Consider the following 17,343-nt stretch of genomic DNA (forward strand, 5'->3'; position numbering starts at 1 on the left):
GCGGCGGCGTCGGCGGCACAAGCATATCGGTCAAACGAAATTTTTCGTTCCATTCGGTGCCAGCCAGCCAGCCAGCCAACCGGCACTGTTCGCCGCCCGAAGATGGAGACACAGAAATTCCCGATCCTCGGGCAGAGTGGCGCCAATTTTTGCCAACAATAGGTTGGCCGCGCGACAAGGTCAGACTGTCCCGCGGCACGATGCAAACACGTGTCGCGAGAAGCAAGGAGCGGGGGAGATTTTATGTTTTGCTTCTAGGTTAGGCGTGTTGAATCGCCGAAATAGAAACGCGGGAGCACAAAGGTCGTACGGAGACTACGCGCACGCAAACGCACATATGGCTAAGGAAGGTCTGGGGGGGGAGCGGCGTCTTATCCAGCACCTCCGGAACGTGCTGTTGGGCCCGCTGGAAGGGTAAGTCTTGCGGGTGACTGCTACGCTAATTCCATCGGTGGCTCCTCGTGCTGCAAACGCGTAATCGGAAACCGACTGCGCATGGCGAGCTTTGCGCAATCGGTCACGGAAAGTGTCTCACGCACCGTCGGCGACACGTTTCCTCGACACCGTCCAAACATTCAGGGGATGCCGCCGTCCGGCTGGTGGGGCTGTTGTTCAATGGCAGGTCAAGATTCTACGCCCGGCAAGAAGTGTTCAAGAAGTGCTGCGACCATTCTTCGGCCACTTCAGAACGGGCACGTGTGGGGAGGGTCTACAAGAGCAGGCATGGGACCAAATGCTTTCGCATGGAAATTCCATCGCACAACGCATAGGGTGGTGTGGACAAAAAAAATGGTTTTGTTTACTTCTCTTCTCAGTTGCTTTGATCATTGAGTTTTATCACAACCGCTTATGTTTGTATCACTTTGTTGAATGTTTAAGAGCAATGGCGAATGTATACAATAACATCGATTGCTATCAAGTAATCATTCTCTGAACGATCGTTCTCGGCTTTTGACTTCTCTTTTGATTCGCCCGTTTGATTATGATTTCAAACTTTGTCCAGCGCAGTGTCTCGGGCGGTGGAGAAGCTGGAGCTGGAGAAAATATGCTACGTGACACTTGCTCGAGCTGCCCTTGCTTTACGCGCCCTTTTCCGCATGCGCCAGCAGATTTTAGGCGCAATTGATGTAATGTTGCTGCGTTACGATACGCCGCGCCGCTACGATAGCCAATGAACGGGCGCGTCGATTGCGTTCTATCATGCGTTTTTCTTTTGCACCACTCAGCCACCCTACTGCTCTGGCTCCGTTTGCCTTCCCCCGAGCCCGCTCTCCGGTTCTATCGCGCTGGAAGGAGAACGCGCAGCGCGCACACGAACCAGAGAGAAAGTGGGAGCTGGCGTGGCGGATTCGCGGTGCAGCGCTTTAATCAACACTTTGACATTTAAATTGTCCGCATTCCTTTTGGCACACGAATTTAAATACAATGGTCCACCCTCCACCCAGGGTGAGTGCATTGCAGCAACAACAGACCCACCCCGCGCAATGCATATCTCCATTGTGCTCCCACCACACCAATGCCAGAGTACCACCCGTACGCCTCACGAGCGATACCACGTCGCCCCTCGATCGATGCCTGGTTCGAAAGCCGTACGTGTACTTTCCCAGCCAACCGGGAGCCAACAGCGCGGGGATCTGCTCAGTATTCCGCCCAGCGTGCGTAGTGCAGCGCAAAATTAAAAAGGGAAAAGGGCGGCAGCCGCGAGACGAGCGGTCGTGGGCAGGGGTGAATGGGGGCGAAGCAAAAGCAAAAAAATGAGTGCAGCACCCCTTTTGTGGGACGCATTCCTTTGCAATCTGCAAGACGGCGAAGAGGACCGCGTGCAGCAGCAACAACTGCGCTATAGCGGTGCGCAAGACGCAAGACGACCACGCGGCAAGGTGAGCAACTACCAATCCGTCAACGCGGGCGTGTGTGCGTGCGTGCGTGTATGCGTGTGGAAGAGGTTGGGTGACGTCCATCACCGTCACCTAGGGGTTGCATCCAATCGCCCGGTCACGACACCACGCCGATCGACGTCACGTTATGAAATGTGCGCCGCCGTGCGAAAGGGGTGTGTCATCGTACGCCAGCTGTACCACACGCTGTCGTTGACACCGACCGTACGCGCGCGCGGCGGCGGCGTACTCTCTAAGGTCCCGGTTCGCGGTTACCAACTGCTGCTTGGCTTGCACTCTCTCTCGTTGTGCATGTGCATGGCAGCTGGGCGAAAAGTTCTGCCCGTATCACCCATCACCAGCCCGCACCACAACCTTCCCGTTAAGGTCTGCCGAGCAGCGATCGCGAGAGCAAACCCCTTGGGGAGAACGAATCGAGTGAATCAGCCGGTGGTCTGTCCCATCCCCCTGGGTTGCACCGAGGTAACGGCAAACGGGAGCAAGACGGTGGAAGACCAAAAGGGAGGGCAATGATAAAAGTGTATAATTATAAATAATTGATTTATTTATCTGACCGACCGAACCGAACGGCCGGCAGCCTCCACAAGAGCCGGCAGCAACTGGCCCAACTCATCCGGCGTCCCGGGGGAATGTACGCACATTAGCAGGAATGACGATGCAGCGCGACACACACACACACTCCAGCGTTCGCGATATTTCTTTCTCTCCCGTCGCTTGTTCGCTTCCTCGCCGTGGTGGCCTCGTGATTAACGCACGCAGCAGCGAGATGCGACGCCATTTGCACGCAGTGTTGGCGGTAGTTCTGCAATCCTGGGCCTGGATCCTGGGATGCACCGGAACGGTTGGGGGAGAAGATCGTAACTAACCCAGGACGACATGATGATGCTCGGTCTGCTACCGCTTTGGGCCGAGGAGCAGTTATCGGTCGGCGATTTTTCTGCGCTGCTGCTGCGCCATTGCGCTGGAAGTTTGCGCTGCGCTGCGGAACGGTGGCGTAATTGCATCCGCTGCAGAAATGGCGTCTATTTATAATACGGAGATTGATCGACGTGATGATCGCGGCCCGATCGAGCTGAAGCAGTTTTCCGCCGAACGCGCGTGTTTAGCGAACACCAGTTAGTTACATTTAAAAGGCGTACATGCGGCATATGTGTTTATCGGTTGAATGATAGGTCGGAAGAAGCAACAAGCCACAACAATATACTTAGCGTAAATGGTGCATTCGGTGCACGGCACAGGGAGTGGGACGAGAGGGAGGGGAAACCCCACGCCATATCATGCCATATGAATGAGCTGGCGATAGTGTATGTCCGCAGCCGAATTGTTAGCGCCCACCACCGCTCAAGATTTTCAACGTGCATTAATTAGGAGAGCGAGGAATTCTTCCAGGTCATGGGCAAAAACAAACCCATTTGCCGCATAGTTGCGCCGTTAGTAAGGCGGGAATGATTGAGATTGTTTGTCCAATCTCGACACGTACCGCTGACGCCGCCGAACGGAAACCCGCTTTGCTCCACATTTGAATGAATCATCGATATCGTTGGGATTTCTAAACTTGACCCTTTGCGGTGCGCTCCTTGGGATACTTATTATTTTCCCACGACGATCAATTACCCTCGCGTAGCTGTGCGTGGGTGTGTGCGCAGGGAACTTTCCGTTCTATTGGAGGTGCATGATGCATGCGTCCCGGTGATAGGCTATTTTCAATCATTATCCTCACTACCCGGATGCCCGGGGCACTTTCCACTGGAAGCTGCGGGGAAATATTGATCGGACCGGCCGATATTTCATTCCAGCTGATGTCAGATGCATTCTAGGGCAACTGCCGTGACGCAGTTGTTTTCCACCGCCCTCCGGTTAGGTTGTCTGTGTAATGGTCTCTGATACGGTGGGTATGATAGGAGTCGGAGCGGGTTGGAACATGAGAAAATTACGCCCAGTGCATTTTTCCTCCGGCGGAAAACGGTTAGCAAGGGGGGAAACTCCCGCCGGAACAGGTCCCACGCGCGCCCAAATGTCTGGCGCTCCGTTTACTCTCGAAAAGGAGGGTAGGACCCAGTTGGTGATGAGGGTGGCAGGTCGTTTCAACCAACGTATTGGTTCCGCGCATGGTGGGAACGAGTGATGGGCAAAAATTCGAAGTCGACTCCGATCTGAAATTCTGGAACCGATGCCAGAAGTTATGTCCGCCGAGCATTAACCGGAGTCGTCCGGAGTCGCCCGGAGTCGTCGGGAGTTGCAGTGCTCCGGAGTCGGCTGGAGTTGGCCAAAGGCATTTCATTTCGTAGAGTTTTTTTCTCTTTCACTTTGCGCGTGCACGGCTGAAATAGGCCTTTCTTTGTAAGAATAGCGGTTTGAGTCGACCGAAGTCAGCAGGAGTCGGAATCGGAGATGAAATTCCTGATCATAAAAACATTGCACCAGCCTTCTCCGGACGGTTCCGACTCCGGACGACTCCGCAAGATTCCGCCTTCGGATGTCTCCAGGCGACTCGGGATGTCTCCAGGCGAATTCGGTTGACTCCGGACGACTCCGGACTTCTGACGATTTCGGAAAACTCCGACTACGGGTGGAGCTATTGGTTCCGATTTTGCAGGAGTTGGAATCGGACTAACAATTGCCTGAGTCGGATTGGAGTTGTGGGTGCGCTCCAGAGGACACACCACTAGTAGGAACACTACACCAGCATCACTACCACGAGACCGATCGCGTTCATCACGGCGTAACGTCTCCCCTCCCCCTCCCTACACACTCCAACCATGCAGCGTATACGCACGCAGACAGTGTTAGGTGCGCGCTCGCTCACGAGAGCTCACTTCGTTCGGACGGTGAATGGCAGAGACGCCGCTGTGGTGGGGAGGCCGCAGTTGGACGCCATGATCGGGCCGCCCCGTCGTGGGGGACGAATCATCATGATTGGATTAAGATCACCGATCAATCGGGCCGATCGGCTAGTCTTGTCTGAGACGGCGACCATCGAACACAACAGCGCGAACTACGCGAATCGAGCAAAACGTTGCCGCATGAGAGTGTGCCCGCGCGAATCGAGCCCCACAATACGGAGTGAATAATTCACGGTCTACGGACGGAAGAAACGAGCATTTTCAGTTTTCGAGCTACTTTCTCATTGTGTATACTCTGCCGCAAAGTGTGTGTGTGTGGACGTGTGATCCAAGTACCAAAAGATCCTTCGTTGGGTGGAATATTGTCTTCCTTTTATTTCGAAAAGGTTCGTTGTGCGTGTGTGGTAGTGTACGACAACTCCATTGTAGCAGACTTAAAGGAAGCAGTGGTGCGTGTGCCAGTGTGTCGCGTCTGTGTGTATTCTCTTTCGAGTGCCGTTCGAGCAGTTGTCCCTTCACAGTAAGTGTCGATTTAGTAAGAGCAAAAGCAAGTGAGCAAGTGATAGCAGGTTCGAGGTCTACCCAAAACAGCATAGATCAACTATGGTCGGAGGGGGAGTAGGCCCTGTATGTATGTAGGTCCTTTTGCACCAATCATTCGACCGATCATCTCGCCAGCTGTCTCACATTTGCAGTGGGAAACTACCGCTAGATTGAACAGCGAGATTGAACTCTCGCTCGTCTCTCGACAACAGGTGTTTTGGCAAGCATTATATCGTGCAGGATCTGTCATGCATGGCACGACCCCCTGCGATTCGTCGGACGATAATAGTGTGCAATAGTGGCCGATTAGTATGCAGCGTGCAAACACGCACCACCAGCAAACAACGATCATGATGATGATGATGATGACGTTTTTTTTTTCGCCAAAAGCGTGTAGTTTTATCATCAGGTGACAACTGTGCCCCTCCGCGAGACTTTCATCGCCCACCACAGAGTTAGAGCGCCGAATGCAGTGCCGATCGAGCCCCGGGGCCCGGGCGGGTACTGTCAACTTGTCGCTGACAGGCACACATTGAAATAAAATGTAAATTCGTTCGGCTTCTATTGTGGCCGCACCGGGGAGACATTGCGGTGCCGGAATGGTCGATCGTCGCGTTGCTCTCCGTTGCTTTCCGCGGGCCTCGGTACTCGGCCAGCGCACGGGTCGAACCCCAGATCGAGCCGCGATTCGGTTTGATCAAAAGCCAAACGGGCTGCAGGTTTTGTACACTGTACACATCAGCCGAAGAAGAAGAAGCAGAAGAAAAAAAAGTAGAAGAGTGGCGTGGAAATTTGTATCTCCGTGGCAAAAGTGGTGGAACGCCGCCGACGGACGTGTGGTAAATGCAAATCAGATTTGCTTTTATATTTACATATTTATTTGGATTTATGTACACACAAGAAACCGCTGGTGGAAACGAAACAGCGAATCAGTGCCCCCCGTGTGTGTGTTTGATGCTTGCTGTATGCTTGTCTCGCGCTGGTTCGTTCGGATCCTTACAATCGCCGCATGTTCGACTAGCGCGAGTTCGAACATTTCTGCAACTTGGTGGATCGAGTTGCGGATCATTGCAGTCACCAAGCCCCATGACATAGTTTGTACAAGCCAGGTGGTATGCACACACATACACATACATACACACACACGCGCATATGTATATGCTGGATTGTTCGTGGACGGTCGTGGCTCTCTGTGCCGCTCTGGTACCATACTGTCTGTCGCGATCGAGATTCACATATGTGACGCGGCAGTGGCGCGATATATAAGCTATGGCAATTCGCCATGCGCAACCGGTTTCACTATTCCACCCCGTATTGAGATGTATTCCCGCCGATCGGGGGTTTTGCTGACAGTTTAATTTCGCAGTGCAAGCAGCGCAAAGTGGCGGCAGTTTTTAAGGAACGTCGTGAGATATTACTGGCGGTAGCTTTTTGAGCGTTTGATTGGATAACACGTTTGTTGGAGCAATTCAACTTCGAGCGGTTGGAATTGATGCATTTTGAACCTAATAAAATACGTCAAGAGCAAGTTGAATACAATTCCTCAAATAGTACACCCAAACAGCTTCGTAACTTAGAAACCTTGTTCTAGAAAGCAACGCTGCCAGCGACGCATTAATTCTAATTAGAAGCTTTACATTCCAAGCATCGCGCGTTTCCAGCGATACAGCTTGTCATCGGAACGTGCCTTCCAATATGCAAATCATTTGGCAGCACGGCCCCGACAAAACTGTTTCCGCGGACTGGTATTCCGTTTAAATGCTAATTGTTTTACTTATGATTTTAAACGGCCCAGCGATCGTAACGATCAAAACAGCTCATAACGATTAAGCGCAACGGTTAATCAAACTCGGCCGAGTCGTTACATCCTAATGGGTCAGGTCGTTATAAACTCGGCACCCACCAAACATGACAGGGCGGGGAAGGGAGGACACGTTCTCTTATTGTGGGGTCTTAGTTATTACGTAGTATTTGATTCGAAGCATTATTTTTTCTAACTTACAAGTTCTGAGTTGGATCATCCGTGCCCAGAAGCGGTCAGAGAGCTTTCCCAAAACGACGCACGAAATACGACGCAGTGTACGGAAGCAGGGAGAGAAATTCCATTCAATCCTCAGATTTCGTGCCCCGTTTTCCGCTCGGAATGATTTCAAATCACAGACCGACTTAATGCCGAAGTATTTAATCGTGTGTGTGTACCAGTAAGCAGCCCAGAGCGGCCGATAGGTTGTTGAATAAACAAAATTCTTAAGTATGCAGCCGAACAAACAAACAAACACTCATCTCTCCAAGTTGATCCGGTTGCCGCGGCAGATAATGAATCATGAAATCGGTTTCGCGAGCTCGTGATTAGATGTACCCGCTTCACTCAGCTCACAGTGTGATCAATTTGTTAGTGTAGCATTGAAAAGAAACAAATATTTTGCAAATCCACTATGTCTACACACACACAGCCACAGGCAGATCTGGTCAGCTTGAGGGCAGCCCGACAAAAGGGGCGCTTGCTTTGCCCGAGAGCGGAGCGGAACACCACTGAACCACGGCATCCAATATCACGTGGTAAGCAATGTGGTTTGATGATGATACCACACGGGTCTTACCGGGGAATATGATCCACGTACATACGGACACACACACAGCTTTTACTACGCAAGAAAATCGCGATCGATCAAAGTGGTGACGTTCTCTTTTTTGCAAAGCGTGTTTGACGTAAGCGTGTGTGTCGTCCTTGCCGTGGACGCTCCATAATGATGGATTGCTCTCCGTAAAGAATGGTTAGAATTTGTTCCCTCCTATCAATGGATCGTCCCCAACCAGTGGATTGGATCGTGACTGCAGTGTTCAGGTAGTTGTCGATCACACCATTCGTCGCGTCTATAATTACCAACGATCGCTTCCTCTCCATCGAGCGAAAAGCGCTAGAAGCGGACGGAGCGGTTCTCACCTGTCCGTCTGCAAAGGGGGATCGGAAATAGACGCGCGTACACCCGCCGACCGACGGACACACCTCGCGGTCGGTCTTGCAGTGCCATTGTAGTTCATCTATTTATGGCTTTCCGCCCGTCAATGATGGTCGTGTAAACAAATGAGGGCTATTAATAGTAGCGCGCATCACCGTCGTGGCTTTGGCGTGATTACAGAGTTGTCTAGCATTTGCTCTGTTGGGCACTTTGGGTTTCTGTAGCATGCACAGCAGCAGCACGAGATGACACTTGGCGATATGAGAGTGTCCAACGTGTGCCGATGATTGATAGGCTTATGGAGGAGCAGTGGAGGGATGGGGAGCGTGTACAGCGTACCGTGTTGACATGCGCGCCGACTATTGACAGGGTGTCTACACCTCTCGGACGTCCCGATTTGTCGCCAATATGTCAATGACAGAGCGTGGAGAGCTGTGCTCGGTCGGAGATCTTCATTGATCTGCAATTGAGTGCTCCAAGAAGCGGGACGGAGCGTGACGGAGCGTCAACTTGAAAGGACACTCGCTCGCTTTGCTCGGGTCACAACCGTTTGAACCACTCGAAATCCTTGTTCGTGGGGAACGGAGTGACTAGCTGGTGCGGGGTGCTCGTCGCTCCAAGAAACGAGTCTACACACCGATGACATCATTCTGCGGCGCATGATAGTCGGACTAATCGAAGCGCGGCGGAACTTTAAATCGGTCAAAACAGTTTGCCTCCCGAGTCGCAGGCGAGATGCCCTTTGCGGGCTGTGACCTCTACAAGCGGGGCACGTCGCGGAAAGCCTGCCTGGAGCCCGTGGCCCATGTGCTCTCAAGAATGTGTGGCCATAAATCACAATCTGGACCCGATGACCGGTTTGCTGGTGCTTAGGCAGCACGGGACGACACATTGCCATGTTGCATTCTCTTATCCCGATGAACACATTCTAATCAACTCAATTGGCGCTGATGTTCAAAGTTCTTGCTGCCGCGTCTTAAAAAAACGTCCCGGCTCGATCGGGGAGTGCGCGCGCGCGCTCGATGGTGGGAAACAAATCAATCAATATAGTTAAAGCCGAAGTAGTCAATTTGTCGCGATTCAGAACCGATCGCCGACAGCGCTACTGCTGCCGCCTGGTTGCCGGCGGACTTGGTCCCGGTTGGTCACCGTCCAAGCAGTGGGACAAAAGTGCCGCGTTAAATAGGAAATAGAGAGGGAGCGGTGAGAAACTGCGACAAGGGAAGGTGTTAAATTGCACTGTGTATCGGCCGTGGTGTGACTAACGGAAGATGCAGTGGATCGCTTGTACTATTCACCCCGTCTCCGTCTAACTTCTCGTTCCGTTTCCACTACACTGGAGTGCTTAGGTCGCGGTTGGGGGCTAAAAATAACCCAAAACCACCCTGCCCATCATACATGCCCGACCACACGCTGTCGCTTGCTTGCCCTCTAGCCGGGTCGTATCGGACCGACCGAAGTGTTCCTGCTGTTTCTCCCTCCCCTCCCTGTCATTGCGGTGCGGCGGCGGTGCGTTTTTATAGCGATATAATTGGTTTCCAATTACATGCGAAAGAATAGCAGGCAGCAAAAAAAGCCCTCACATGTCGCGTTGCTTCCTTTCGTTTAACTATGTCAATCCCCGCAGCGAGGCCAGGAAGACATTATTCGCTTTCCCGGCACGTAAGACGAACATGTGCGAGATGTAAAATTGTAATAGCTGCATTTAATATCGATTATTTATTTCCTATATTTTAATGATCAATAGTTCCAAGAACTCGGTAGCGATATTTGTATCTCGTGCTGCCTATCCATCATCCTGGTTCTTTGTTTAAGACCAACTCTTTTGCTCGCTCCCTCCGGGTGAACAATCGTTGGAAAGCAAAGATAACGTTTAAGGCGTCGCGATTGTCTTTAAACGGTTGAACTGGTTGAGATATAAAATAGACTCGCTAATGGAACAGTAGGCAGGAAGAAAAGTACACGAAGACACGTTGGCTGACCGGAGAGTGATGAATGGTCATCATGGTAATACCTCCCAGATGATCACCCTCTCGCGTAGGGTTGCCGAGAAGTTCGCGAGTACGTGCGCGGAATTAGGTGTGGGAATGCTTGGAACAAAAAAGCAATTGGCAGTGGGCCGTTGAACAAGACCTCCTTACTCTACTTTCTCAACAAAAAAGTACTGTGCAGTGCAATTGTAGATAGACGCTAAAACTCGTAGGACGGTGTGCAGCGCATTTGACGTAGCTTAGCGTCGATTTTGCCAATTCATCCGATCTGCGTTCTGCATGAAAGTGAGATGTTCGATCTCGATACGACGACAGCCCATTTGACCATGGTTCCGCGATCGGCCTTGAAATCAGCGTCGTCCACAACGTGCGCCGTGTCAGGGCAAAAGTTGAGCGGGCTAATAATGGACCATATATGTGTGTGTGTGTGTGTGCGTGCCTGGGCACGATCTAGCAGTCAAGTGTAGCGATCCTGTGGCCAGTGGCCACACAATGGCACCACCGCCAAGGTGGCGCAGTTTTGCGCTTGGCCGTAATCGTTCTTTGCTGCAAACGCTCCCGCGCTCCAGTGCCGTGGCGGTGTGTGCGATTGTTGCGCGTGATTTGTGTTTTGTTAGTACGGTTTCGCTAGAGAACCGGTATTCGCCGTTTCCTTTCTGTGAGAAAGCGCTCGTCGTCGTCCCCCACACACTCACACACACACACACCGTGCGCTCAGGGGGGCAAGGAGAAGGTGCCAGCGAACTTCCATTGAAGGTTGCAATTGCACCGATTCCACACCGACAACACCTTGCACCACAGCTGCCCAGGTACGGCAGCAGTTGCAAACGCTGCTGCTGCTGCTACCGCCCCGATCGTCGGTTCTTGGGCTGAGTGCCCCCAACTCGTGGTGGAAAGTATCTGATCACCAGCAGCCAATTGGTAATCATTGCGTATTTTGCCCGCAAGTAGCTGTTTATTTATAGTAAAAACCAGTCCGAAGGATCAAGGGCCATGACACGGTTCGTGGAATGCTCGACCTGCACCGGAGCCGGAGCTTCAGCCGATCTAACCCTTTCTTTCCGACCGGTGGGCAATATAATTGCCAACCTCCGTACCTGGTCTGCTGGAAATGATGAGGAGATTTTCGCGATTTTGACCGTTTTACGATATGACGCGGTGCGCTCAGTTTTCCGGCCAAAGGTGCGCAATTAAACATCTTCAAGCTAGGTATCTGCTATCGATCTGCTGGCCGCCATTTTCCCAACACACGGTTGGCGCAGTCACGGTTGGGCAGTCCTCGAGCTGACTTACTGGTGTTAATGAATGCTGGACAGGCACGCGATTCCACACGGGAGATCATGCGATCGTGGCATTAGGCGTATATTCAAGGCATCGCAGCCTCGTCCGGCATGACCGTATCGCGCCCAACTCGTCATTGACGTCAATTCCCACCGTTTGCTAGCTGAAGGTATCCGAATACGTAACGATTTTACAAAATTGCCACATGTTGCTCAGGGGAAAGAATCTGATTAGAGAATCTTTAGAGTTGGCTGTTTTCTACGCGTCGCTTCTTGGGCGAGCGTTACAATTTTTGAAGTGAAACAAGCTCGACGGTTTGGTAGAATATATGAGAGTTTAAAACAACTTAGACTGGAGATGAGTATCTAGTGCTAGGTTGCATCCGGGTAACCTTCAAACTTGCTGTATGATGAACGATCCAAAATCACTTCCTTATTGCCATTTGGTTGCCACCTCCAACCAACAACAGCAACTACACAAAAAAATACACCAAAATAACCTCTATAACTCAGTCACGTGAGTGACTCAAGTCACCGATCATGGGGATTATTATTCTGTGGCCAGCGGTAGGAGCGAATTTGCGTTGCAGCTCAAAATTTGCACGTCCGCCATGTAGTTCACTAACCTATCCAAAAAACGGAGAAAAAAAAACAACAAACCAAAACTACCGTTTATCTGTCAAGGGCGCGCGGTCTCCCGGGTTATGGTGGACGCCCCCGGAAGTGTCGAGACCGCGGGCACACACGCTGTAAGACGCAACACGCAGTGATGCTCGCGAACGCATGTGCTTCTAGCGAAACGGGCCCGTCGTGTGCTCGCGGCTTGCGTGCGACATTAGCGACCAAGATTAATAAACGGTGCCGTGGGTCGAGTGATTAATGGCTGATCGGTTTATTTATTGTCGCCCAACATCAAACGGCTTTTTTCTTGCGGCACACGCGGCGTACACGCGATCGTGTCGGTTGCGTAGGTTTTTGTTTTGGGGTTGTGATTTTACTTAAGCAGGGGCTTTCGGGTACGGTTCAAACGGGGAATATAGCTTTGATGAAAAGTGGTTTTAGACACTTAATTTAGTGTTGTAAGACATGCATGAGTTTCTAGTATTTCCAGTAGCACATTTTCTAGTATTTCCCGATTTTAAACATTTAATAAAAAGTGGAATATTTTGCATTAATCGGTAATGAATCAAATTGGAAAAAATGCTGTAAAAACTGACAAAGGGGTACTTTCCGTTTTAAGTTGGTAGACTGAAATTTCCGCCTGTCAGCTGTTTGCATTGTATAGCAGTTTTTGAGCAGCTATCTAAGTGGGTATAACATACAGGTGGGCTTATCCCACGGTGTATGAATTTAGAAGGCTGATTTTTATCGCTTCTGTTTCTGAATGAAGGTTTTAAGAGTGTTTTGTGTATTCGTCAAGTCTCCAGAAAGCTTGTTTGAACAAAAAATTTCACCTATCCTGTCAAAAAGTGATATTCAAATTTGGTTATAAAACAAACATGCGATAAGACCACCTGGACTACATACACTTTGATTCTGCATTCCACCAGAGATCCAGACCATCACCAGATCTCTTTAATGCACCTTGGGATAAATGTAAACACCTCCTTTTTTGCCATTTTTCGTACAGGTATTCGAATCTAATTCTAGCTTTGAGGCTAGAATAATCTAGACTGGAAATTGGTTTGTATGGAGTGTTTACATGAATGTCAGCCTACAACTGTCAAACTCCAAACAAAAAACTGACTAGAATCGTGAAGGGCCCCATTTCGACCTAAAAAATTAACAAACGTCGATTTGTCTCGGGCGCGATCAGGTTAGCGATTGATTTTTTTTTTTGCTGAAGGATAAATATTGTGCCAAGAAAGGTTAAAAATTGATTGGACATGCTTTTTAAGTTTTATAGAAGTAATATAGCTCATTTCAAACAGAACAAGGATAACAATCCAATATGGGTAACCGTAACTGTCGCGAGGATACAACCCGGATGATGAATACCGTTCCACTGACAGGCTGAAATTTCAGCTCGTTGGCTTAAAGAGAGAAATGGCCTGAAATTAAAAAAAAATCGCGCATCCTCAAATCTGCGTAGGTCGAGAACCGCGCTTAACACTAGAAAAGACTGTATAGTCTAGTAACATCGATGCAAATATCTGATGGATACGGAAATGTTCAATGGGTTATGCACAATAAAACATAAAAAGCACTATAGCGACAACGATCCGGTAAAGTACATTCTTCACAAAACCAACACATTTTTCAATGATCAAATGCAAAACGTCATCTTCATGTCAGTCTTATCGAAACCCCCTGCAGTTAACGGCTGTTTGGTCTACCGCCGCAGCATGGGCATATCGGTAGAGTTGTTTTATGAATGAGATGACGGTGCTGTCGCACGACTACTAGCGATGATTAATGGGCGATGATCGTCGCACCCCCAAACCGAATGTTTGGCCCGACTAACTGCCCAAAAACCAAGCGCGCACGTGTGCGGCTGCGGTCGCGCTAGTTAATGATCGTAGCTCGTAAGCAATTTCTCTCTGCCTCTATCTGGCCGGGAGACAGTACCGGCACAGTACAGAAATGTTTACACATCGGCAGTGGTGCAGACTGTCCGTAGCACCTGTGCGGCATATTTCACCGACCGGGATGATAAAGATGTCGAATAATTGTTTACGGTTAGCAGACAAGATGCGATGCAAAGAAAACAGAAAAAAAAACACAAGAAAAGGAACAAACACTTATGGGAAAGGAACAACTCGCACACGCCCGGGTCAGGTCGAGGTAGGATTTTGGTTGATTTAGAATTCGACGAACAAAACAAAACGACCGATACAGAACAGACCATGTGCCATGTGATCATGCAGCAGATACCGGTGCAAAATAGAAGAAAAAAAACAGTACAGACACACACACACACACTCCCGACAAAGAGATAAATAAATAAATAAATAACGACTATCGCGCGCGGCTGTCCAGGCCGGGATCTCCAGTTAAACAGGGGAGGTGGAGGGTGAGAATTAATGGAGCAGTAAAGTTTCAGGTTGCAGGAAAGGCCCGAAAGGAGCGTTGGGAGAGGTGATCTTCACCAGATATGCGGCGATTGGCGGCAATCGGCGTGAAATCTTTATGTGCGACTTTCGGTTTTTATTTATTTGTCTTTATTATAAGTGTTAAAGGAGCTTTTTTTTGGTTGGCTGGTTGGTTGGACGGTTCGCTTCGCTATGTCCGTTTCATTCGCCGGTCCGCTTGACTCGGATCGTCGGGTTGGGTGTGCTGTTAGTGGCATTTAAATTCGATTTTATAACATCCTTCCACGAATCACCGGGTGGCTCCATAAAGTCATTCGGGCCGCGCACCGCACCGAACAGGTGGAAGGAAGTGGATTTAATGGGCCGAACCGGTTGCCTGAGGCCGTGCGTGCTGGAGGGATGGGGCCATTCGCTGGGATGGAGGGGAGTTACGAATTAAAATAAAATGATATGGCCACCCGGAAAAAACCTGCTCCCAAACCGGGTTTTTAGGGGGGGACATGTTTAATAAGCGCATAAGCACTGGGATTTACAACATTTCGCTTGCGCGCAGAAGTTAACAAATGGACACACACAAAAAACAGCGAGGGGGTTGTTTTGCATTTGCGGAAACTGGAACGGGAAGAGGCTATAGTTCCACCGTTCACCGTGGGAAGCGTTGCGTCTTTCAATCCAATGCATTCGCTCCCTGTTTCTTTTTATGTGGCGGGAAAACAAGTAAAGGAAGGAGCGTTATGTTTTCTTTTTGCCTCCCGCGCCCACAGCCCACCACCGCGCGGTAAGCGTGGTTCTGTTAATTTGCATTTTCTGTCACATCAACTTCTTCTTGCTTTAATCAACGGCGTGGCCCCACTCGGTAGGATCGGATCGGTGTGATGCGATCTGCCCTCCAGGAGCAGGGGTTGCCTCGTCTGCCTGCCTTGCGAGTGCATGCAATGGGTGGTTGTGGTGTCGGCATCGTTTGAAAATTTGGTGTTTCCGCTTCTTCCGCGCGCGCGCCGCCGCCTGTTATTTATGAGCGTGCAAATACGTGCGCTTGGAGTTGGCGTGAAGGGTTGTTGTACGCTTTTCTTGGTGCCTTTTTTGCTTGGCAACGGTGTCCCATGGTGTCATTTAAATGATAGAGTGGTTTTTCTGTAAGATTAAATTAGCCTTTCGGTAAACATCGGACCGCGCGCGTACGGTGGAGACGCATGGTGCGGTGTACCAACAAAAAGAGGACATTTTGGAAGCGTTTTATTGCGATGTGGTTCTATTTCTAAAGTGACAATTATCACTAGAAGTGTGCGCGTCTTTTTTGTTTGTGCCATTCCCATCCGTCCCAACACACTCATCGGTGGAGATATTTGCGTAAGTTGACTGCGAAAGTGGTGGCTGCCGTACAACTGGCTGCAGACTTGAAGGTTCTGTGCGTTTGCATCCGTCAGCAAAACATTTGGGAAAGCCCCGAATGACGCATTTATCAACTGCTACGCAAATACATCCACCTTGAGAAGATTGTTAAATGGCATACAAATAAAAAAGAGTGAATACATACAATGTTAAATCTCACTTTGACACTTTGTCGAATTCATTAACGGTACTAGGAAACGTGATGATGATAAAAATTCAATTTCATTATATTTCTTACCTTTTTTGGGGATATCCAGTTACTGTTGTCGATGCCACGGATGGTTGAATACATGATTAATTCGGTTCCTTTCCAATCTCTCACTCTCTCTCCTTACAGATGTGTTCCCGCAATCTAGCAATTTCGTTGGCATTGATTATCGCACTGGTACCACTGTCAACTGTCGCCTTACCTCACCACAGCATCGTGAAGCGCAGCTCTTTTTTTGACATAGAATGTAAAGGACAGTTCAACAAACAGATCTTCTACCGGTTGGATCGAATATGCGAAGACTGCTACTCGCTGTTCCGGGAGCCCCAGATTCTGTCCTTCTGCAAGTAAGTTGTCCCCTGATGGCTTCAAAGTTCACTTCACTAACCCTAGAGCAGCTTGAAGAGAATGCAAAGAGAGAGAGAGAGAGAGAAAGAGAGAGATAAATAGAGAGAGAAAACAACTATTTAGCCTCCAATCCATAACTCATGTGTGTCTGTTTACAACACTAATTCATCCACAATGCACATAGTAGCGATAATATTCCATGAAATACTCAAATGGAGAATAAATTAATAAATTCAACATGCGCGATAACAAAAACCCAAACACGAATGTCAGACACTGTGACAAAGAAGCAGAAATAAATTTTCCTTCCCATAAATGCCCATTTGCTGTTGCCCACTGATTTGCGCATGCTAATTTCTAACCCTCTAAAGCTAATTGCTGAATACTAATTGGCGTTGTTCGATTTGTTCGCAAGTGTTTATTCATACCGCAACTAGTTTAGTGCGCACACACACACAAATGGACACGCGAGATCGCAATCAGTTCGAGTATAGCGTTCTTGGGCTGGGGTGGGTAGTGGCAGACGCTGGGCGTATGATCGCCATGCCACGATCGATTACAATCATGAGTAGTTTAGCTTGTCTTATCTCCCCGTGGCGATAATAGCTTCCGTAGCGGGATGAGCACTAAATATAGCGTGGCCATTTCATCATCTCTAGCTGATCCCTATCAATGTTTAGCTTCGGCCGGAGAGCGCAAAAACTTTTACAAAACACAGCAAACGGGCAGCAAGACGTCCAAGAGGTTGCCGCTGGGTCTATCATTTGCCACAGCTTCTAGAAACAGCCGTGAACAGAGACGCCCGCGTTTCTAATTTATGCTCTTGTACGGTACTCTTGTCAGCAGTA

General features: G+C 49.6%; 1 protein-coding gene and 1 long non-coding RNA gene across 9 annotated transcripts in view; one reads left to right on the top strand and one right to left on the bottom strand.

Moving 5' to 3' along the window:
* LOC120894788 (ion transport peptide) overlaps positions 1–17,343 on the top strand; it is a 38,531-nt gene that overhangs the window by 15,300 nt on the left and 5,888 nt on the right. For 7 of the 8 annotated variants that reach the window (XR_005738228.1, XR_005738229.1, XR_005738232.1 and 4 more), the window contains one exon: positions 16,277–16,494. Coding sequence is in view for 1 of the 8 variants with exons in the window: in XM_040297611.1 (XP_040153545.1) it covers positions 16,277–16,494 (218 nt within the window). In the remaining 7 variants the exon portion in view is untranslated. Of the gene's footprint in view, positions 1–4,838; positions 5,262–16,276; positions 16,495–17,343 lie in introns of those variants that run through there. The other variant, XR_005738230.1, reaches the window with a different exon arrangement.
* LOC120894789 overlaps positions 14,910–17,343 on the bottom strand; it is a 43,304-nt gene continuing 40,870 nt past the window's right edge. The window contains exons 2-3 of the long non-coding RNA XR_005738235.1: positions 16,178–16,545; positions 14,910–14,959 (exon numbers count right to left, since the gene is read on the bottom strand). This is a non-coding gene — a long non-coding RNA (uncharacterized LOC120894789). The remainder of the gene's footprint in view (positions 14,960–16,177; positions 16,546–17,343) is intronic.

This window comes from Anopheles arabiensis, chromosome 2, assembly GCF_016920715.1.
Source record: "Anopheles arabiensis isolate DONGOLA chromosome 2, AaraD3, whole genome shotgun sequence".
Lineage (NCBI taxonomy): Eukaryota > Metazoa > Arthropoda > Insecta > Diptera > Culicidae > Anopheles > Anopheles arabiensis.